Source organism: Orycteropus afer, unplaced genomic scaffold (assembly GCF_000298275.1).
Source record: "Orycteropus afer afer isolate SDZICR_OR568_19922 unplaced genomic scaffold, OryAfe1.0 scaffold00031, whole genome shotgun sequence".
NCBI lineage: Eukaryota > Metazoa > Chordata > Mammalia > Tubulidentata > Orycteropodidae > Orycteropus > Orycteropus afer.
This window is the reverse complement of record NW_006921618.1, coordinates 13,567,282-13,591,076: the sequence shown is the minus strand read 5'-3', so window position 1 is coordinate 13,591,076 and position 23,795 is coordinate 13,567,282. Positions and strand designations below refer to the sequence as shown.

Here is a 23,795-nt window from a genome sequence, read left to right as displayed (position 1 = left end):
ACTTGTGAAGTTCTACAAAACCCAGACATATACAATAACTAGAGGGGGCAGCATTTGGGAGAAACAAGAACCTAGGATCAGACACTTATCACCCAATGCGTTCTATTGCATTTGCCCCGTTTCAACACAGTGAGGTAGGTTTGCAGTGATCTCACAGCATGTAAACGAAACCCCCTTCCTCCTTTAGCTACCATGGCACTATGGCACCAGGTCAGGACAGTGGCTCTGGGCACCACAAAGAAACCCCCACTTGGGTTTCTCTGGTAGCCAAGCAGGAAAAGTCCAGAATTTTAAAGTTTTTAGGATTTTAGTCCTTGCTTCATATATCCATCCCAGGGCTGCACAGGATGGGTGTAGAGGTATCATTCTTAAAAACTTAGGCTACCAGATTTTCTCTCTCTCATACACACACACACACACACACACACACCCTTCCCCCACCCCCGTTGTGCATGGTAGGCCTAGCCTAATCCAGTGAAGAAAGGATCTGGTGTGTGAAGTGAGTCCCATGTCCTAGAATTAGAACAGGAGTCACTTATTACATTAGTGGACAACCGTCACCTAACCTTGGCTTCCTCTCTGAGTCTTTCATTTGGCCTAGCCTCTCCTAACCTCTTGGCATGACCTACCCATTCACACAAATTCCCAATCTTTCAGTAGAAGGAGATCAAGCCATGGACCAACCCAATAAAAACCTAGTCTCCCGTGGCACATTTTCAAGATGGAGGGGTTTCAAGAGGACACTATGGCAGAAAAGCCAGCTCTAATTGGCAAAAATGAGGTAGTTCAATAGACTATACACTCCAAATAGTTGTTTTTTGAGGTGATAAAGCAACAACAAAAAATATTCCTGCTGTACAGACCTGGGGCTGCTGCGAACTTATCCCTGAGATTGCTCATGTACCTGAGAACACAGTGCAGGAATGAGGGCCTTAGATTAAAATATACAAAAATATAAAACCAGAATATTTATATTAAAAAAAAAAAAAAAGTTAAAATGCACAAGATACGTCATTCGCACACAGCTAGTGCAGTTGGCATTCTGGAGAAAGTGGGACCCAAGGTGCAGTCATCCAAGGGAGCAAATAAATAAAACTGTATTGGCCCAGAATGGGGTGGGAGTGAGCTTAGGAACAGCAGGAATGCAGCTATTCCCCAAACACCCCTTTCGCCTAGCATCACAACCCACTACTTGGGACAGTTCCCAGCACCCTATCTCATGAGTGGGTTACGAAGAGACAAGACATGAAAAAAAGTCTGCCCTACTCCTAAGAGATTCCCTCCCAAAGAATATAGGGGCTTTCGGGTTAGGACCATCACTCTTGCATGGGAAATTATGTATCTTTTTTAAAATGAAAACTTCCCTAACCCAGGCCACTTTCAAAAGCCCAATATTCTCAGGGTGGAGCCTCAGATAAAGTTGCAGACTCCAGGGGGATTTATCCTGAAAGCCCTCACTTGCATTTGGATAAAGCATGGTTGGAGTTCCTTCGCCTCACTCCTTCCCCCCACACCAAGAAGGAAGAGGGGGTGATGCTGTGGAACCTGGCCTGAGATACATGGCAGTGCCAGCCCCCTATCTACCCTATCCCACTTTCTCCACTCTCTGCCGATTGATGTCTGCTCCTTGAAACTTCCTGATAGCAAAAGACTAGCTCCCACCCACTGTGGCTCAATTCTGGGTCTCTGGGAGCAGGGCAGGGCTATGGATCTCTTCCTCTTCTTCTCTAAAGTAGGCTGGCTTTCCCTGTGAGCTGGGGGTCTGCTGGGCCTTCAGTGGACATGAGGCTACCATATGGCTGATGCTCTGGCAGAAGTGACACTTCTTGGGCTGAGGTGGCAGCTTGCATTCCTTGGCATGATGGTCTAGACCTCCACAGTTGTAGCACCTAGTAAAAAGCAAGAAGATAAAGAGAGAAAGGAATGACAAGAGGTCACAAGGCTTCCCCTGAGCCTGGTCCAAGTTCTGTCATTACACTCACTTCCTGTAATGCAATTTTAAGTATCAACTTAGCTACACTATGGAGCCTAGATATTATGGTATGCTCCCTGAGTTTCCAGCCTGCCCTACAAGTTCCAGACTCACGACTGCAACATCAAGTCTTTGGACTTACGTACCAGGACCTACAACAGCCTGAGTCAATTTCTTAAAATAAATCTATAGGTTCTGTTTCTCCGCCGCTTTCTTCCTGATACATTTCCCTTCTTGGAGTCATATTTCCCCACATACAAAAGGAGGAATTTGAGTAGATTATTTCTAAAATCCTTTTCAGATCTCTTAATTGTCTAGATGATCTCTTCAGAGTCAATCCAACTTGGAAATGCTGAGAATAAAAGCCGCTGACCCCAATGGGGACTTCGTACTGAGAGACAGTGAAGAAGCAGATATGCTATCTCGAGCTCCTTTGTTGTTGTTGTTGTTGTTGTTGTTGTTATGTGCTGTCGAGTCGGACCCGACTCATAGCGACCCCTCCTTGGGTTGCCGAGGCAGTATCACTACGGAAGTAGATTGCCCCATCTTCCTCCCGAGGAGTGGCTGGTGGGTTTGAACCGCCAGCCTTCTGGTTAGCAGTCAAGTGCCTTAGCCACTATGCTACCAGAGCTCCCCGATCTCCTTTAGTACCCTAAAATAATTATGTGCTGTTAGTATTATTGTAGGTAACAGTCAAGGCTAGATCTCCCAGAGCATACTTACTTCCCCCAAACAGAAAAGCTAGGCTTTCTCAAGCTCCTGTCTCACATGCCATCCTCTTTGTGTCCACATCTATGGTAGGCACCCTAACCATCCAGGTATTCTCAAAGACCACAGGCTTCATTTTATCCTTGACAACCAGATCCAAGAGGTGGGGGCAGGACTGGGAGAATTCTCTTCATCCTCTGCACGTCCCAGGTCACCACATTAGCTGCCCTCCAAGCCATCCATACCTGTCTCCTTTTGACCTGCGCTTCTGCATGCTCTTCCCTTTTGGCCGCCTCTCACTCCCAATACAGAACACTCCACCAGGTCCTGTGACACGGATAGATTCCAGGCCCTTAGCAGATTTCTTAAAGGTGAACTCCACTGCCTCTCCCTCCTTCAGGCTCCGAAAGCCCTCCATGTGCAGCTTACTCTGGGGAAGGGAAACATGGTAGATTTTAACATTTATTAGTTCCCATGATTACATCAAACACACACACGTAATATTTTTTGCAGCTGTATTTGTTTAAGAAGAGCTTTGGCAGTGCAGTGGATAAGGCATTCAGCTGCTAACCAAAAGGCTCGTGGTTTGAAACCACTAGCTGCTCTGCAGGAAAAAGATGAAGCAGTCTGCTCCCACAAAGATTTACAGCCTTGGAAACCCTATGGGACGATTCTACTCTGTCCTATAGCATTGCCATGAGTTGGATCAATTTGATGGCAGTGGGTATGTTTTAAAGTGCCTCATTTCATTCTATACTATCATCAAAAGACCAAATAAGTATATAGAATACTAGAAAGAAGAAAAAATTACTTAAATCATTATAGCATCCCATAGATAGATCCAAAGACAAACCCAAAGTGAGAGATATTTTACAAAATAACTGGTCTATATTCTTCAAGAGGAGCCCTGGTTAGCTTGGGTGCTAACCAAAAGGTTAGCAATTTGAACCTACCAGCAGCCAAACAGGAAAAAGATGTGGCAGTCTGCTTCCGTAAAGATTACAGCCTTGGAAACGCTATGGGGCAGTTCTACTCTGTCCTATAGGGCCACTATGAGTCGACTCAATGGCCAACAGGGTTTTTTTTTTTTTTTTTAAAAAAAAAAAAACTTCAAAGTCAGAAAGGGCAAAAATCTGAAAATCTAAAGAAACTGTAACAATGCAATGTTATCAGGAAAAAAATTTGGAAAAATTAACTCAATTTGAATATGTAATGCCAAAAAGTATATTCAATTTCCTGATTTTGATCATTATACTGAATGATATAAGGGAATGGCCTTATTCTTTGCTAATGCACACAAAAATATTTAGTTACATTAGGTGCTTATGCCTAATAATTTATAGTTTATAAAAATGAATGAATGTATATATACAGAGAGAAGAAAGAGAAAACAAATGGAGAATAATGTTACAAATTGATGAATTTGGATGAAGGTTATATGGATATTTCTTGTAGTACTCTTGCAGACTTTTTCTAAGTTTGAAATTATATAAAACTTACTTAAAAGCTGTGGGGGCGGGGGCAATAAGACCCAGACACAGATAGATCAATGTATTAGAGTACAAAGTCCACTAAGAGATTAAAGCATACGGAGAAATTAAAAGATGAGGAAATAATTCATTGAGCACTGTTGAGAAAATTCATTATCCATCTGGAATTTAAGCCAGATTCTTATACTTCCTATTATTAAAAACCAAACCAAACTCACTGCCATCCACTCAGTCCCGACTCATAGTGACCCCTCCTTGGGTTGCCAAGGCAGTATCACTACGGAAGTAGATTGCCCAACCTTCCTTCTGCTAGTGGATTTGAACCCCCAGCTTTCTGATTAGCAGTCAAATGCCTTAGGCACTCTGCCACCAGAGCTCCCACTGACTTCCTATCATACATATGCAAAATAAATTTTAGAAATTCAGTACTTAAATATTAAGGAAAAAATTATCAAGGCAGGTATCAGACTGATAAAACAACAAAAAGCTATGATAAATCTGTAGGAAAAAGAATCACACAACAGAATATAAGGTAATTTGCAGGAGGACTTAGTAAAAAACAAATATTGGAAATAACTTAGTGGTTTATTAGGAGAATGACTGAATAAAATGTTAAATCTAATACTGAATAGAATGCAGCCATTGACAAGAATCCCAATTTTGTTTACTGCTGCAAGATTTAGGACAATGTGTGGAATAATCTCATTAAAATACTTTATGTTTGCACCAAAATTTAAAAACATCAACACTTGGCAAACATTTAGCAAAGTGCCTTTAAAAAAAAACAGGGACCCAAATATAACAGCCAAAATATATAAAATTTCAAACAAAAAGGAAAATAACCCAATCATAAAATGGGCAAAGGCTTGAATAGACATTTCACCAAAGAAGACATTCAAATGGCCACCAAACACATGAAAAAATGCTCAGTGTCATTAGCCATCAAAAACCAAACCCACTGCCATCAAGTTGATTCCAACTCATAGTGACCCCCATTGGGTTTCCAAGGTAGTAAATCTTTTACAGAAATAGATTGCCCAGTCTTCTTTCTGAGAAGTGGCTGGTGGGTTTGAACCTTCTGGTCTTCTGGTTAAGAGTCAAATGCCTTAGGCAATACTCCACCAGGAGCTCCTATTCATTGCACCAGAGATGCAAATCAAAACCACAATGACTCATGTCCATTGCAGCATTATTCACAACAAAAAAAAACCATGGAAACAACCTAAGTGCCCATCAAGGGATGAATGGTACATGCATACTACGGAATAGTGGATGAATCTGCAAAACATTTCACAGCATGAATGAACCTGGAGGACGTTATGCTGAGTGAAATCAATAAGTCAATCACAAAAGGACAAATATTGTATGAGACTACTTATTATAAAAAGTCAACACAGAAATAATTATTTGATGATACCAGGGATGAGAGGGGGAGGACTGGAAAAACACCAACTGGATAGTAGGCCTTAGGTGAAGGGAAAGATGATTTGCAATACGGGGGAGAGCAACACAACATAAGCAAGGTAAAGGAAGTCACTGGGAGGTACTAAGAGTAAAGGCGACAATAAATACAATTACATACAGAATACTGCAATAACAGCAATAAACAATTCATGAGTGGATACATAGGGAGATATGTAAACTGAACAGTTGTGGCCTAGGGTAAGGGAGCATACTCATGAGCATACATAGGTTTGGCAGAGGATATTTCTACATACACATTTCTATGTGCTGCAAATATATCCATGTATTTAATAGAGCACATGGGACAAAGTTTTGCAGACTTCTTAGCCATAACAAAACACCTTTAGGGACTGAGTCACTGGGCTTGATAGCTTAGGACCATAGTCTTGGGACATCTAGGTCAATTGGCATAACATAGCACATAAAGACAATATTAATATTCTACATTCTACTCTTCTGGTGGCATGATGCCTAAGGCATTTGACTGCTAACCAGAAGGCTGGTGGTTCAAACCCATCAGCCATTCCTTGGAAGGAAGATTGGGCAATCTACTTCCATAGAGATACTGCCTCAGAAACCAAAGGAGGGGTCATTATGAGTCAGGACCGACTCAACAACAGTGAGTTTGATTTGGTTTTGGTTTACTCCGGTGAGTAGTGACTGGAGTCTTAAAAGCTTGAGAATGGCTATCTAGGATATAACTATTTCTCTCTTTCTGTCCGGAGCAAAGAAGTGTAAAGAAAATCAAAGATTCAAGAGCTCTAGTGATATAGTGGTTGAGGCATTTGGCTGCTAATCAAAAGGTCAGTGGTTCAAACCCACCAGCCACTCCATGGAAGAAAGATGAGGCAATCTGCTTTCATAAAGATTTATAGCCTAGGAAACCCAATGGGGCTCACTATGAGTTGGAATCGACTTGATGGCAGTGAGTTTGGTTTGAAATTACATGATCCAGGAATTCAGTTCTTAGATATATACCCAAAAGACTTGAAAACAGACTCAAAATAAGACATGTACACTAATGTTCATTGCAGCACTATTCCCAGTAGCCAAAAGGTGGAAACAACCTATATGTCCATGAACAAATGAATGGCTAGACGAAATGTGGTACCTACATACAATGGAATATTACTCAGCCAGTCAGAGCGATGAAGTCTTTGTACAAGCAACAGTACTGTGAATGGAGCTTGAAGATACTATGCTAAGCAAATTAAGCCAATCACAAAAGGACAAATATTATATGACCTCATTTATGTTAAGGGAGCTCTGGTGGTGTAGTGCCTAGCACTTGACTGGTAACTAGAAGGCTAGTGGTTCAAATCCACCAGCACTCCTCGGAAGGAAGATTGGGTGATCTACCTCCAAAGTGATACAGCCTCGGAAACCCGAGGAGGGGTCGCTATGAGTCAGAGACAACTTGCTGGCACACATAACAACATTTATATTAAAAGATAAGAAAAGACAAATGTATAAAGATCAAAGTTTATTCATTGTGACCAGGGGAGGAAGGAAGGGGGAAAGAGTTAACTGTGATAGAAAAATTGCATTAATTAAGGTTAGAGTTGCACAACTACTACTATACTTGCTGTCAATAAACTACACATATAACAAGTTGAATTTGCAAAAATTGTGTGATAGATATATTTACAATGACCCCCCCCAAAAGAAAAAAAAAAAGTAGCTGCTGAGGCTGCCTATGTATAACAAATACCTCATGGGATTTGATTCCTTAATTTGGAGGTTTAGGGCCATGGCCTAATAATGCATTTATAGTGCTTCTGTTTTATCTCCTGGCTTGTTGTATAGTGCCTGCGGTCTTAAAAGCTTATTAAGCAGCCATTCAACGTACAATAATTGGTCTCTATTCATCTAGAACAACAGAGGAAGAAGAGAAGTGTCACAAGACGACAAGAACTGGGTAGTATCTGGCTCCCATTACTGAACATTTTTGATCAATGATTCCATGGAGGATTCTGATCAAACGGGGAAATGCAGAACAAAAATTATCATAGACTCCAGACTTCCTAGAACCATGGAGGGTGAATGAACCCCTGAAACTTTTGCCCTGAGATAATCTTTAAATCCTGAAGTCATCTTAAAATCAAATAATAGTTTAGCTTCACTAGTTTAAAAAAAAAAAAAAGGGCTGCCTGGAGCATTATGCTCTTCTAAGAACTATCTATATGGGATCAAACTGATAATAGCAACCTGAAAGATTAGACAGGAACCCCCTTAAGAGGGGCAGAAGGGAGCTATGGTGGCACAGTGGTTAAAGCACTTGGTTGCTAACCAAAATGTCGGCATTTCAAACCAACAGGAGAAAGACGTAGTCTGCTTCCAAAAAGATTTACGGCCTGGAAAACTCAATGAGGCAGTTCTCCTCTTATCCTATAGGGTGAGTATGAGTTGAAATAGACTCAGTGGCATTGGGTTTAGTTTTTATTTTAGGGAGCAGTGAGTTCATGTTAATGAAGAAAGAACAACTCAGAAAGGTGGGTGAGAATGGTTGTACAACTAAGAACGTAATCAATGTCACTAAATTATACATGTAGAAACTGTTAAATCAGTGTATGGTTTGCTGTGTACATTCTCAACAACAAAATAAAATTTAGGGAAGAAAAAGAAGAGAGGGAGTTACTCAGAGTGGCAAAACCAAGGTCAGAAGAATCCAGGTTTCCTGATTTAAAAGCTCACTCCACTTACTGAATCAACAACACATCCACAGAGATGACAACCTCTCTCAGATCCTACCCAGAATAAAACCAAAAAAAAAAACTAAACCCACTGCCCTCAAGTCGATTCTGACTCATAGCTACCCTCATTGGGTTTCGGAGGTGGTAAATCACTATGAAGTAGATTGCCCCATCTTCCTTCCATGGAGTAGCTGATGGGTTTGAACCGCCTTCTGGTTAGCCGTCAAACGCCCTAGGCACTGTGCCACTAGAGCTCCTTCTACCCATAACAGACTTTATTGTATAGCTTCATCCTTTGTCTTAGTTATCTAGTTATACCACAACTGGATGGCTTTAGCAAACAGAAATTTAATTTCTTAGTTTAGGAGGCTAGAAGTCTGAATTCAGGATGCCATGAATTTTCTTTCGGCTATGGAGAAAAGTTCTTGTCTCCTCAGCTTCTGCCTCCTGATTCCTTGGAGATCTCCAGGTGTCTCAGCATCTCCCTCCACCTCTGCTTCTGCTTGTTTAATCTTAGATCTCAAGAGATTGACTCAAGATATTTCCTACACTAATCTGTCCATTAACATAACAAAGACAATCCATCCCCAAATGAGATAACAATAAGCATGTTGTTGTTGTTAGGTGACGGCTCATAGTGACTCTATATACAACAGAATGAAACACTGCCCAGTCCTGTGCCAGCCATCCTTGCTATACCTGAGCCCATCATTGCAGCCCCTGTGTCTATCTGTCTTATTGAGGGTCTTCCCCTATTTCACTGACCCCTCTGCTTTACCAAGCATGATATCCTTCTCCAGGGAATGGTCCCTTCTGACAACCATAAGCTTAGAGGTAAAAATTTACAACATATGTTTTTGGGGGATATAATTCAATTCCTAACATCCTTTATAATAAAACTTCCAAATGTCAAGCAGTAAGTAGTCATCATGGAAAATGGAGTTCAGAGAAGCAAAACTGATCACCGTGCACATAGCTGTGTCCCAGGGAGGCACATGGGCATGAGGAAATGTGAGTAATTAGCACCAGTAGTTTATGCTGGGTGTGTGTGTGTGTGTGTGTGATGATTTTAGGTGAAGCTATAGCCTCTTTATCCAGATAGATGATCATTTTCATTTTACTTTAGATGGTATTGTGAAAGACAAACTTCCTTGAAGGTAACTGATCAAGAGCACAGGCTCCACCACCAGACAAATCCTGGCTCATGAAATGTTAGTTCTACCAGATTACTAAGGTCTCTGGGTGAGCACATGGTTCGTCCTCAGCTACTAACAGAAAAGTTGGTGGTTCGAACCTACCCAGAGATGCCTTGACAGACAGGCCTGGTACTATTTCTGAAAAGCCAACCTTGAAAACCCTATGGAGGAGTTCTACTCTGCACACGTGTCAGAATTGACTCAATGATAACAACAACCTACGGTTCTAATAAAAATTATGCAGACATGTAAAGGTCAAAAATAAGTGTTCAGCCAATATTTCCTATATATCATTGCTTACAGTAATGACCAGTCCCCACCACAGAATACTTCAAAGGCAGTGAATCCTTTCACAAAATATCTTTTTACACCTTCCCTTTAACCATCTTTTCACTTTCATAAGCCAAGAAACACGGTAGAGCATTAAAGCAAAAAATACAAACACTGAAAATGGGTGAAAGGACCTTTCCCTCCCCTCATTGCACAACTGCTTCCCTGAGTTTGCAGTCAGGTTTGACTTGTCTCTTATTGAGCTGAACAGGTTTAGGAGGAGGTAGACAGAGAGCCTCTTGACCCAGCTGACTCCAGCTGCATCCATTTGATTTCAATCACAGATTCAGCAGATAAAAGGTTAAGGGCAAGAATCCACAAGCTTGCTCTCTTCTTTTAGTCCTCAGCTTTCTAATCTATGGAATGGAGTAAATACTAATTTCATGGTGTGCTGTGAGGTTTTATGCATGAAAAATAGTTAGCGCATTGCCTGGTACACATAAACCCAGTAAGAAGCAATTATCATCTCAGCCCAATAGTAAACAGGCAGACCACTCAACCCAGGGTGAGGCACCCACATACTTTATGGAAATGCATCCCTTGGAGCAATTGATGATGGGGGCACCAGAGGGGCAACATTCACATGGAGGAAATGCAAACAGTTGTGTATAACTATGAAGAGGGGGGTGGAGGATGGTTACTGGGCAGGGAGGGAAGGAGACTGGGTTAGGGTTGGGCATGGTAAATGGGGAGTGAAACTAAATGTACACGTAATGTTGAATGTAAAACGAACTCTTAAAAATTTTTTTAAAAAGAAGAAAAGATTAAAGAAAAAAAAGAAAGAAGCAATTATCTGTTGGCTCAAGGCAGTGTAACAGTGAGAACCAAGTGTCAAGAGACTTGAAACTGTAACTCTATAGGTTTATCAGTAAGCTGTGGAAACTCAGAAAAATATTTCTCCTCTGAACTCTAGTTTACTGCAGGTATTACCTTCCTTCTATGGAGCCTTGGTGGCACAATTGTTAAGCACTCAACTGCTAACCTAAAGGTCAATGTGTGAATCCACCAGCAGCCCCTTGAGGAGGAGGATTTTAGCCTAGGAAACCCTGTGGGGCAGTTCTACTCTGCCCTTCTGCCCTAGAGTATCTGTGAGTCAGAATCACCTTGATGGTACGTAACATCAACTTCTTCCTCCATATCTGTACCTCATAGGCAGCTTGAGCACACCGAAAACATAAACGGGGACTTACAATATGAAATTGACTCACCCTCTCCAGGTCACCTACTCCATTACTAGAGAATTACTAGAGAATTTGAAGTATGTATAGGACTTTAAAAAAAAAAAAAAAACAACCCTGCAGTCACCTCACCATAACTAGCCAGGATTTAGATTGGTGGTCTCCAGGGGTAGCTCCCTGCCCTCCACCCCGCCCCTTCCTGAAACACATAGTTTGAATTCCTCTCTTATCAGATAGGTAATCAGCTTGCAGCCCCACTGGGCCAGCCTCTCAGGGCCAGCCTCTGAAAAGAGCCTGAAATTCTTGCTGCCACCCCCACCCCCCCCCCCAGCCACACACAAAGCAGGACCCCGCCTCTCTCCCCATCCCCTCCAAAAAAGAAAAGGCCTGGGGGGAGGGGCCCAGCCTGAGCTCCCCCAACAGATCCCAGCCCCAGGAAACAAAGAATTGACACTACTTGGTTCTGGTGGTCAGATTCCTGGAGTTCCAAAGGCTGCAGATTCCCTTGTCCCCAAGCATTCACTACCATCAGTCCCTTCCTTCTTCTTCATGTTGGGGTTCCGGTCACAGCAAAAGAAATAGATGCAGAAACACTTTCTTCTCCAGTCAAGATTGCTGAATTTGCCAACAATCACCAGTCACTGCCAGCAGACATTTTTCTTTTCCTGTGACCTGCCCATCCTATCCTCCCTGGCTTGGAACTAAACAGAAGCCCTCTTCCTTCCCTCGGTGTCTTCAGTTAAATCCTTTAAGCAGGATCCTGAATTAAGGTTATTTATTTATTTATTTTAGATAAATTATTTCAGAGGAGAAGCAAGGAGGCAAGACTCTGAACATTCCTGATTTATCCAAGGTAGGAGGGTGGACAGTCTAGGTGTCCAGTGTAGGAGATGGCACACAAGAAACAGCTATAGAAGCATTTTTCTTTCTTTTTTGGATGGCAGTCAAAGTAAACAGCCCTGCTTGCATCTGAATACTTCACTACTGTCCACTCTACCCACCCACCACACACACACACACACACACACACACACACAAACACACAACCCCATCCTAGTGCCGTGACTGAGAGACACAAATTACCTTAGGGGTCACTTAGAATGTGTAGTCAAATGCACACGGAACACAAGTTTCCCTCAGCTTGCTCTAAGAAAGTTGGACAAGTTCCAGTTCTTTGTTTAATCATCTGTAAAAGTAAGGAATTAGACTTCTGGCTCTAACAACACCCCTTCTTAGTCACCTTGCTCCTTTTTACAGACCCCTACTTGCTCTGGTCACAGGGATCAAAGCTCTGGTTCTCAACTCTTCTGCCAACAGCCAGGGCCATTCCACCTCAGGACCGTTATCTCATGCATGTCTATATCCTCAGTTCATGGTGCCCAGCAGTGCTCAAATATTTATGGAATAAAGGAAACGTTTTCTACTGTTCAAAATAACTAATATTTATTGATGCTTACTATATGCTAAGGGAGGAGGAGCCCTGGTTAAGCTCTTAGCAGCTAACTGAAAGGTCGTGGCTCTGGCTCTGCTCCTCAAATATAACAGCCTAATGAAACCCTACGGGCTGTCCTACTGTCGTAGAGTGGCTAGGAGTCTTCAGCAAACAGCAACATATGCTTGGTGGTCTAAGTCCTTTGTACGTTCTAACTCATTCAACCTTCAAATCAAAAACTTGAGAGGTATGTGTCATTATTTCCAAGTTACAACCGAGGAAATAAATGAAGTAGAGAGCTTAGGCACCTTCCCCAAGTCACAGTGAGAGGCATAGCTGGGCTGATTACACTAGCGCAATGCCATAGCCTATGCTTTTAAACTCCGTGCCAGTACTGTCCGATAGAAATGCAATGCAACCCACATTTATAATTTAAAATTTTCTAGTAACCACATTTAAAAGATAAATAAACAGCTGATGAAACTAATTTTTATGACTCAGTTTTTAGGTGCCATAGCCTTACTAGACACCTTCATTCCTGGAGGTAGGGTTTGGTAGGGGCTAGAACACCCACTTGTTCTCCCAGAAGCAGATAATTTGACAGTGTGCAAGTTATGAAGGGTGAGGAAAGACATGGCCAGAACTAAAAAAAGAAAAAAAAAAAAGCCTAGAAGGTTGCCGGCAGCCCACCCCCATCTCATGGCTCTGCTGAAATACAGCCAGACCCACTAGTTCCTGCCTGGAGTTCTCCACCAGATGGCGCTGCTCATTGGCCCGGCCACACAAAGGCAAGGCGAAGGGACCCTAAAGAAGAGAACTTCCTGGTTCTGAGCTGTGAACACAGCAAGTACTTTCATAATTTAACTCCACAATTCTCTAAGGCGGTAATCTCCTCAGTCCTCAAACCGAATTTCAAGGGGACTGAACTCTGATCAAAGTGGTTCCATCTAAGTATGTGGTGCTTTCTTCTTGCCCAGCCCGGCACCCACCCACCCAAGGAGAGACTATGAAGAAAAGGATCCTGGAGTTTCGGGTCAGAAACCCAGTTGTTTCTCGTGCTCTGATGTTAGGAAATGCCATCTACTATCTTTGAAGTTTGATTTTCTGTCTGAATTTTAAAACTCCAAGCTGAAATACTTTTAAATTAAGTCTATAGTAATAACTATACCCTGTTTGTGAAAGTTTTTTCCTTCTCTGACACTCTTTTAAGCTCCTAGACAGACTTTTAACAGAGTAATTGTTAATTATGCCTGCAGGAGGCTAGGGAAGAGTGGTTTTGCTCAGGGCAGTTTCTCCAAAACAAATTCCAGTAAGATGGGAGTGTGATGAGTTTAAAGAACCAACATTGCCTTGAGGAAAGTCACTGTTACCAACTGCAAGGTGGAAAGTTTCCATATTTGAAATTTTGCTTCTATCCTGGCTGACAGTAAGCACCCAGGATTGTGGCACAGCCTTTACTTGGGACATTTTCTACAAAGCATGTCTCCTCAGAAGAGGGAACACAAGATTCCAAGATACCCTTATTAACCCGTGTAGTTCTCTGCTAACTTTCTCTGGAAATCACAAGTACTTCACTTGTTTTTAACCTGCATTTCATATTAAAACAGAAAATAAGTAAGTAGGGAATGGCCACCAAACCCATAGCTTCCAGCCCTTGGATCAAAACAAGAGGCTCCTGCTGTTTAGGGCTCAGCTTCTTGGTCTTTTGATAGTCACTCCACTCCACAGAACACTTATGGTGCAAGTATCTGGCAGACCCTACTCTAGGTGCCAGTATAGACAGAGAGCTGAGGCATCAGCTATCAGATTAATATCCTTCCTTATCTCCACTTTCCATTCTCAGGAGAATGGTCTCTGCCAAATTGATAGTGGACTCTTGGTTCACTAGGGCTTAGGAGCCCATAAACCAAAACCAAACCCATTGCTGTCCCCGTCAATTCAGACTCTCAGCGACCCTATTGGCCTAGTGCCCTCATATTAATTTAGTCAGCCCACTAAAAAATTAACCAGACAGTTAGTTCCTCTCTTCAAAGAACCTGCAGGATAGCTAGGGGAGAGGATTAGACAAATACATCAAAAACAAGACGGGGGTTAATCGGAGGCATCGGCAGGGTTATAAACCAGCAAAAATCTTTTTACATTTCAGCCCCCCTCACCCCCAAACCAACAATCCTAATCTAGGCTCTGCCTGAGGCCCCTCTAAGCCATCCCTCCTCACTTACCCTTTCAGCAAAAGCAGGCCACGTGGCTTCAGGGCAGTTTCAACAATTTCCTCCTTGGTAGTGGAATGCTTTTCTCCTAACCCAACTCAGTCCTTGGTTAAATTTGGACTTGTCTTTTGTATTCAAACTCCTAATAGAATTTTAGCCTGAAAGCCAATTTTAAATATATCTGGATTCTATGAGGGCTGTTGGAGAAAGCAAAACCAGTATTTGCTTTTTTTCTCATTTCTAAATTGGTACAAATCTTGGGGGTTAAGCCAGAACTCTTAAAATGGTCACGAGTATTTTAAAATTTGTGGTGAATCTCAGGAAAACAGGACAGTGCAGCTCTTTCTTGCTCTAGCTCTCCCTATATAACAATTGGTTCTTCATTGGAGGGGGGAGTGATTTTGTTTCCCAGGGGACAGTTTGGTAATGTCTGGAGACATTTTTGGTCGTTACTATACACAGGACCACTCCTCGGAAGGAAGGTTGGGCATTCCTACTTCCGTAGTGATACTGCCTTGGAAACCCAAGGAGGGGTCGCTATGAGTCAGGGCCAACTCGATGGCAAACAACAACAACATACACAGGACAGAAAGCCACAATGAATTATCCTCTCCAGATACCCAGTAGCACAAAGATAGAGAAACCTTGATTGCCATTCGCCATTATTATGATCCGTACTTTCCCCTGGCTCCAGGGACAGGCAGAAGTTCTAGATCTAAAGATGTGTGGCTAAGCAAAAGAGTTGTTATAGAAATCCATTTACTTCATGGGTCTCCGCCAAATTGATAGTGGACTCTTGGTTCACTAGGGCTTAGGTTCACATGGGCTTCTGGATGAGGCTTTAGACTAAAGGGTTTTTGTTTTGTTTCATTTGAGGTTGAAGCTGGGTTTTTTCCTCCCTTCCAGCCATCCTTAGGAGGCATAAAATATTTGAGAAGGAGCTTAAGAACGTAGTTAACAGGTTGTTGGGGCCCTAATAGGCCCAACCTTGGAAGGAAAAAGAAACTATTGTTAAAATGTCCTTTTTCCTCCTTTTCTTAGAAAGGGATTCCCTGATCCCCCTCACCTGGCAGTAGCAATTATCATTCTCTACCCCAGCTTCAGGGTGCCACCAACAGCAGCCAAAGAATGGGAAGATTTCTTATATCTTCTGCATTAAATTCCCAGAGATATTCAAACTTTCCAAGCGCAAGCACTGAAAACACTAGTTTAATATACTAAGGTGAGGTTTCAGCATCCACCCAAGGCCCAGAAGCATGCACTGATAGAAACGGAGCTACCAGATGAGGCTCAAGGAATTTCCACCAGTTGCAGAGGTGGGAGTTAGGGAGACAAAGTCTAGTTTTTTAAGTGTAACTCTGCTCCCTCCTGATAACTTATTCAAATTATTTCCCAGAGACAGATATGAGTACCTGGACATTCCAGGACCCCAAAGTCCAAGATATCGGCCCCCCTGCTAACCCTTCTGCAACAGCCTGGAGTGGGGCTCTACTCCACAAGCCTGAAGTCATCCCTCCTTTCCCTTGTGAATGATGCCATCCAATGTTTTCCAATTGCATTTGATCCTAAGGTTAACTGGGCTGGGGCATAGATCTCAACCTTCCTTGGAATTTGGATATCACTATGGAACTCCAGAACATGGCCTGGATAACTCACTTGGTAAAGCATCAGACTTTTAATCTGAGGGTCCAGGGTTCAAGTCCCTGTTTAGGTGGTGTCCACCAATTCTGGGAGCTCTGGTGGCATAGTGCCTAAAGCATTTCACTGCTAACCAGAAGGCTGGTGGTTCAAACCCACCAGCCACTCCTTGGAAGGAAAGTTGGGCAATCTACTTCTGTAGTGATAACTGCCTCGGAAACCCAAGGAGGGGTCGCTATGAGTTTGGTTTATGGAACTCCAGAAGGTGAGGGGATACATTGCCCTCAGCCTCTCCCTAAATAGCCTTTGAAGGGGAGACAAGAAAATATTGGATCTGACTCTTTTATTCCAGCCTCACAAAATTGGGGAAGCTGCCCAGTCCATCTCCAGACCAAGAGAGATTTTAATCTCTTTGTGATCAGATAAAGGAGAGAGTGGGGGAGGCTTGCCACCCTGCTGAGGAGGGCCATTCAAAGCTGGTTCCTGTAATAAAGTGATTTAATAGATCTAAAGAGGCCAATTCCCTTCTTTCTCCCACAATTACTTCCTGTGGGTTATCATTCACATATGTAAATGAGACAGGAGGGGGGCAAATCCACCAGCTTGAAAATAGCTGTCTGATGGGGTGGGGGGTGCCACTGCAAAGAGACAGTTAAGCATCCTACTGAAGGCCTCCGACAGATGTTCAAGTAGCCCAATGACCCAGGGCGCCAACTTCAACCAGTGGGTCCCCATCTCCCTGGATCCCCACCCACCCAGCTTCATCTTACACAGAACCAGTGGTGAGGGCTCTCTGTTGAGGATTTCCCCACTGCCTCCAACCAGTCCACCCAGCATCTCCCTTCCCCACCCCTCCCCCTCCAGAATACCATCCCTCAGGCTCCAACCCTTAATCCCTACATCCTCCTTTCCCCTCCCCCATGGCTCCTAGGGCCAACCTCCTTGGCAGTAACCCCTCCCTGCCCGGCCTTGTGTCAACCTCCAGAGTCTGGGATTAGAATTTAGAAATCTCTTCTCCCCCAGGTCCAGCCCCAAACCACCTAAAATGGAAGGGATCCAAGCAAGCCACCTGTCTTTATATGGTTGTTATGGGCGGCTGGGCCATCCTAGGGCCACTGAAATGACTCTAGAATATTCAGAGAGGGGTGAGAGGAAGAGGAGGCCAGGGAGGAGGAGGGGGACCTGAAGTCTCAGTCTCCTTGTTTGAGGCCAGGAATGTCAGGACAGCAATCAACCACTGTCTGGGGCCATAAATGCCAGGCCGAGGAGAATAGGCCTGGAAGGCCAGCCTCCCTCCACCCCCTGCCCCGCGACACTGAATTTCACCGCCACTGTGTTGCTCTGCTTTAACTGAGAACTTGGGGTTGTGACCAAAGTCCCTCCCAGCCTGGCCCAGGAATCTAAGGCCTAGGACTTCTTAGATTTTTCTCCCTGACATTAACTGGACAGCAAAGACCCCAGTCCTTGAACTGTGTGCCTGAGATGGTTCCTATAGAGGAGCTTTCAAGCCCCCAGATGAATCCTTCAGGGATCTGTCAAACCTACCCGTCTTGGGACTTGAGTTTTCAGTGACCACCTGGCTGAGGTCTGTATTAAAAAACATGCAGGTTGGGTCTGGAAGTCGGTTTCCCTCCTTCTCCCGCCCTCCCAGCAGCTCCTTTCAGAGGTTAGTGAAAGGCGCTGGGCGCTCAGCGCCCGCCCGGCCCCGGCATGTGCTTCCCTGGCCGGCCGCTCGCCCTCCCCCCACCAGCAAGCACAATACAACCTTAGTTTCTGCCACATGGGGTCACCTCCCGTTCCTCTGCCCCTTCCCAGGGGAAAGAGGTAACAGACACGTGGTCAGCCGGAGGGGTTCTCGGAAGGGGGTGGGGAGGTGTTGATAATCGGCGCTGCCTCCTACTTCTGCCCTGTTGAACTTAACAGGGACTCAGGATCGAGGTACCATGGCAAAGACGGGTACGCACAACGTGGGGCCCCGATCACCCTAAATCCAACAGCGGAGTCCTTCCTCCACCCAGGGTTATGCGTGTCTCTGCCCCCTCCTGCTCACAGCAAAGTTACCGAATGAATCTTACCTGGTGCACAAAGACGTCCACCGGGGGGTCGAGCGCGACCCCGGCGCGGGCGGTCATGGACAGGAAGCCGAACCCCATGCGCACGTTGAACCACTTACAGATGCCGGCACCATGCAGCAGCTGCGGTTCTTCTCCCGCCCGGGCCGCGTCCTCCGGCGCCTCTTCCGCCGCCTTGGCGCAGCCACCTGGAGATGGGGAGGGAACCGGGCGCTCAGTTGGGGGGGTCCCAGAATCCGAGGGCCCTCACAGAGACCGGACAGAGAATCAGAGCACCTCGCGGGTGGACACCAGCAGCCTGCACCCTCGAGAAGAGACTTGTCCTGGCCGCCTCCCTCACTCCCAGTCTACACGGAGACCAGTGGCGCCCCGAAAGTTTTGTTCCTCTTCCCACTACCCGTTGCCCCGGGACAGACAGTCAGACAGGCCCCTCCTCTGCTTTCTCCCCTCCAGGGTAGCCTCAGCGCCCACGCCGCTGGGACCTCAGGGTTCTTTGCTCCAGAAACGGCCCCTTGAAGCCAGAGGCCGCACCGACTTGGGGTCCTCGGGGCAGCCCGGGAAGACACTTCCCCACTTCCCTTCTACGTGGCTCCTGGGCGCCCCCGCAGTCTAGGTGTCCCCGCTAAGTTCTAAGCTCGAACCTGCAAACTGCTGGTTGGACACCGAGCCCATATTCGTCGGCTGAGCCCGCGGGCCGGGCCCCTAGTCCGGCGGCTGCTGGCCCCAGAGAAGTCCGGAGGCAAAGGGGTGGCTCGGAGAAGAGGCTGCTACATCTTCCCCCGCACAATAGCGGTGGGAGGGCCCACGGCTTTTCAAAGGCTCCCAAATTCTAAAAGACAATGACCCAACCCCCCGCGGGCAGCCCCCTCCCCTCCCCTCTTTCTCCTTTCCCCTCCCTTTCCCTCAGCCTCCAGCTCCGGCCCTCCCCCCACAGCTCCGGTCTCTGACACCTCTGGGGTGTCCCTTCCCAGAACCTGGAGGTTTGACACCCCCTCCCCACACACTCATCTGGAGATGGGGACCATCTGCCTTAGAAGTCTTGGGTACCCCAGGATTTGAGATCCTGCACTTTTAAGGGCACAGTGGGGATCCTCAAAGCAGCATACAGGTGGGGGTCTTGGGGGGTTAGTTTTAAAACCACGTGACTGATCCCACACACACTCACGCACCATCCCCACCCCCCGCGCAGATAATTATACATTCCAGAGAGTTGGGGGAGGGAGGTGTGAGCCTGGCAGTGCTGGCCAATCAGAGACACAAACCACCTGTCAAAGGAGAAATGGATGAGCCCACCCCCTCCCCCAGCCCCTGAGCTCTCCTCCCCCTCCCTTCCCCCTCAGGCCTTTGAGCTGACCCGGCTGCTTGGCGCTGACCTGCTCTCACCCCCCACCCCGTGTGCTTAGATAGACCTGGAGTTCGGGACACTAGGAAACCTGGGTGGGGGAGCAGGGAGAGGCCAGAGACTGGGCAGGGCTGATCTCCAGTCCTGACTGAGGCATTACGTCTCAAAGTCTGTCCACAGCCTCTGTCTGTAATTGAATGTCTCTGCCTCTCTAAGTTTCCAACTCAAATTCTTTCTGGATCTCTCTGGATTAGAAGAAAGTGCTCCTAACTGATTCTCTGTAAAGAATCCTTCATTCTAAATCTGTCTAAAGTTGGTCCCAAGTAGGGTTCTCTGGGAGAACAGGAGAACCCCAAAGAGGCTTACAACATTTCCCTGTTCTCCATCTGCGTTCCATTTCTGCCTCCACCCCCACCCCACTCATTGCTGGGAGAGGGACTGGGTGAAAAGGTGAATAGAGGCTCTTCCCTTGCACTCGGGACATTCTTAGATTCCCAGACCCTCCTGTTTGTGAGTCAACATCCTAATGTGCTCCCCACAGAGAGGTTGGTGGGGTAACTGGAGTAGGAGGTCTCCTAATTTGAAGGGGCAGCCTGCCCTTCCTCCTAGGAAATAAAGAGTGTCAGCCTGGGGGTTGGTTACTGCCCTGGTCGGAGATGGACAATGGCCCGGGGCTCAGTGCACGGCCCTGGCCCTGCCCCTTCACTTCCGGTGCTCAGTTCAAACTGGACAATGCCAGCTCCGGTCAGTTCCCCTCCCCCACTGTTACAACCAATTTAAAGGGACAGAGCCTGCTTTCGGGCATCCGCTGGCTCTGAATTAAATCTTCTTCACCAACTGTGGAGAACTTCGCATGCTTCTCCCCCTGCATCCGTGTGTGTGTGTGTGTGTGTGTGTGTGTGTGTGTTTGCGTGCATATTTGTATTTGAAAGAGAAAGAGGATGAGTGGAGGTGGGAAAGAGGGAACTAGGAAGGAGAAAGAGGGAGTGTAGAGAAAGGATTTCCCTTTCTTTCCTACACAGAGTACTCTAAAGGACTAAACTTGAACGTAAGGGACAGGGAGTGGAATTTGAGGGGATTTAAAAAATAAGACTGTCCCCCCCTGCCATTCTGCCTTAAAAAATACATATAATTAGCAACTATTATTATCAATGCCCCACTTTCAACTGAGGACCCTGATGTTGAAATACCAAGAGTTCTTTGAGTACATCAGCCAAAGCCATTTTAATTTACTATTTACATAATCCTTCTTAACTAAGAACCTTATCTCCCCAATTAGTAGCGCTATTAAATATATTTACTCCTTGTACCTCCTCCTAACATTCAAGAGCAGGTGACAGATCTGTCTGAAAAAAAAGGGAGGGAAAAGGGAATTCAGCGCTCTGGTTTCGCTTGGTTTGATTCTAAAGGGATGTTCCTCCCCGCCGGTGCTACCAGAGTCTCTATCCATGGTGCTGAGGGCGCTGTGAGCTCTGTCCATGGTTCTGAATCAATACATTGCTTTCCAGGCTCAGGGCTCCCAGATCCTGGATTTGAAAATGCCTTCTTGAGCTTCCACCTCCAAGTCCTTCCCAGAAAACCTCATTCTCCTCAATCTCCCAATGACAATGACACACTTGAAAATAACGAAGAGACTTTTTGAACACTAAAGAGCAGTTTTCCAGCAATACATTATTCTGCAAAAGCAGTTTGGGTATCTCAAACTCCCCTTCAGAAAAATGGATAGAACTACTCATGTGGCCATAAAGAATGAGGAAAGAGGAGATAATATTTTCTGAGTCAGAGAAGACTAGAGTAGAACAGAGATTAATCTCTCCTTTAAAATAATGTCCTTAATTATTAGCACTTTTCATAGGTGCACAGGTATGAAAGTTAGATTGCCCATATTTGAACATCAGCTCCACTATTTACAGTTTAAGGAACCCTGGTGACACAGTGGCTAAAGTGCTTGCCTGCTAACTGAATGGTCAGTTGTTAAAACTCAGCAGGCACTCTTCAAGAGGAAGATTAGGTAGATAGTCTGCTTTGGTAAAGATTGTATAGCTTGGAAATCCTATGGGACAGTTATACTCTGCCCTGTAAGGTCACTATGAGTCAGAATTGACTAGATGGCAATGGGTTATGAGTAACCTAGGTGTGGTAGTTAAGTTTGTGTGTCAACTTGGCTAGGCCTGGTTGAGTGGCTGGGCAGCTGAATGTAGTTATTCCCCATGGTGAGATTAGTAATTAACTCCATGGTGGAATCTATTGGAGCAGCTGAGTAGCTGCTTTGGGTATATGGTCTCATTCCCAAATGTAAACAGCTTTGGGAACAGTCTCTAGCTTATGGCACACTTGGACCCTGCATGAAGCCATGTTATTGTTCAGCAGCCTGCCATACTCTGCCAACCTTGGGACTTACAATGGTCTTGAATTAATGGCCTGCCATGTGGTTTGGTAACATCAGGACTGTGCCATTTTATTTTTTGACCTTAGGCTTGTTAGCCTCAGCAGCCAGTAGCTGCCTGAGTGAAGAAAAGACTCTAGCTTCAGTGGGTCGGGAGCAGGAGGCAGAGCTAAGGCCTAAGGTCAAGGGGCTTTCACCTAGCCCCTAGAGCCTGACACTTTAATTTGGATTTCTAGGCTCCTGAACTGCAAGAGAATAAACTCCTATTTGTTAAAGCCATTCCATTTGTGGTATATTCTTGTCAGAGTGGCACTGGGTAACCAGAACAGGATTTGGTACCAAGAGTGGGGTGCTGCTCTGACAGGTACCTAAAATGTGGAAGCAGGAGTGGAATGAGTCCTTGACCCAAGACCCCAGCAGTGAGACCTGGTATGAGAGACAGCAGTAGCAGAGCCCAGAGACTGGCATTAAACAGCAACAGGCTTACCAGCCCATGGAGGACAAAGCCGGGAGCCATTGGGCTGGCAGCTTCCTGGCGGAGTGGGTTGCCTTTGGACATTATTTGGTAGAAAAGACTGGCTTGAAATGGAGAAGCAGGTTGGCTGTCCCATGGAACAAGAAAGCTAAATGTTCTTTGTTGTTGTGTGCCGTCGAGTCGGCCCCAACTCATAGCGACCCCTCCTTGGGTTTCCGATGCAGTATCACTATGGAAGTAGGATCGCCTAACCTTCCTTCCGAGGAGTGGCTGGTGGGTTTGAACCACCAGCCTTCTGGTTAGCAGTCAAGTGCTTTAGCCACTATGTTACTAGAGCTCCTAAATGTTCTTTGGGGTAGGAAAATTCCTGGCGGAGTGGGTTGCCCTTGGACATTAATTAGCAGAATCAGAGAGACCAAGGAAATGGAAGCAGAGCTGCCTCAGCCTGAAAGGTTAGGACCATGACATTTGGGGGTGGAACCACCACAGCCCCCTAGGTTTCAAAGAGCCAGACCTTCACCCACTTGGTTCTGGAGTGTGGGGCTGCTCGTTCATGTGAGCCAGTGGGATGGAGTCAAGCTGTTGCCCAAGAGTGAGGGGGCAGGGCTGCCATGCCCAAGATGTAGAGAAACGGGGCCCACCAGCCAAGGGGGTGAGGTTGCCATTTAGAGGAACTAGGGGACTGCAGCCACCCAGTGAACGAGATCTGTACAGATGCTACCAATGAAGATCTGTACAGGTGCCAAGTTGACAAGGGGGTGGGATTGTGGTAGTTAAGTTTGTGTGTCAACTTGGCTAGACCTGGTTGAGTGGCTGGTCAGCTGAATGTAGTTATTCCACATGGTGAGATTGGTAATTAACTCCACGGTGGAATCTATTGGAGCAGCTGAGTAGCTGCTTTGAGTATTTGGTCTGAATCCCATATGTAAGAAACAGCTTTGGGAACGGTCTCTAGCTTATAGTACGCTTGGACTCTCCATGTAGCTGTATCGTTGCTCAGCAGCCTGTCATGCTCTGCCAACCTTGGGACTTACAATGGACTTGAATTAATGGCCTGCCATGTGGTTTGGTAACATCAGGACTGTGCCTTTTTATTTTTTGACCTTAGGCTTGTTAGCCTCAGCAGCCAGTAGCTGCCTGAGTGAAGAAAAGCCTCTAGCTTCGGTGGGCTGGGAGCAAGAGGCAAAGCCAAAGCCCAAGTTCGAGGGG

The 23,795-nt window shown here is 45.5% G+C and overlaps 1 protein-coding gene and 1 non-coding gene across 2 annotated transcripts; one reads left to right on the top strand and one right to left on the bottom strand.

Moving 5' to 3' along the window:
- Positions 1–1,672: 1,672 nt before the first annotated feature.
- On the bottom strand, positions 1,673–19,055 carry LIN28A (lin-28 homolog A). The gene is made up of 4 exons (XM_007935769.1): positions 19,025–19,055; positions 18,387–18,571; positions 2,926–3,110; positions 1,673–1,889 (listed from the first exon to the last, which is right to left on the bottom strand). The coding sequence occupies exons 1-4, from the start codon at positions 19,053–19,055 to the stop codon at positions 1,673–1,675; spliced, it is 618 nt and encodes a 205-aa protein (XP_007933960.1).
- Positions 16,315–16,387, top strand: TRNAK-UUU. The gene has a single exon. It is a non-coding gene; the product is annotated as a tRNA-Lys (tRNA).
- Positions 19,056–23,795: the final 4,740 nt, after the last annotated feature.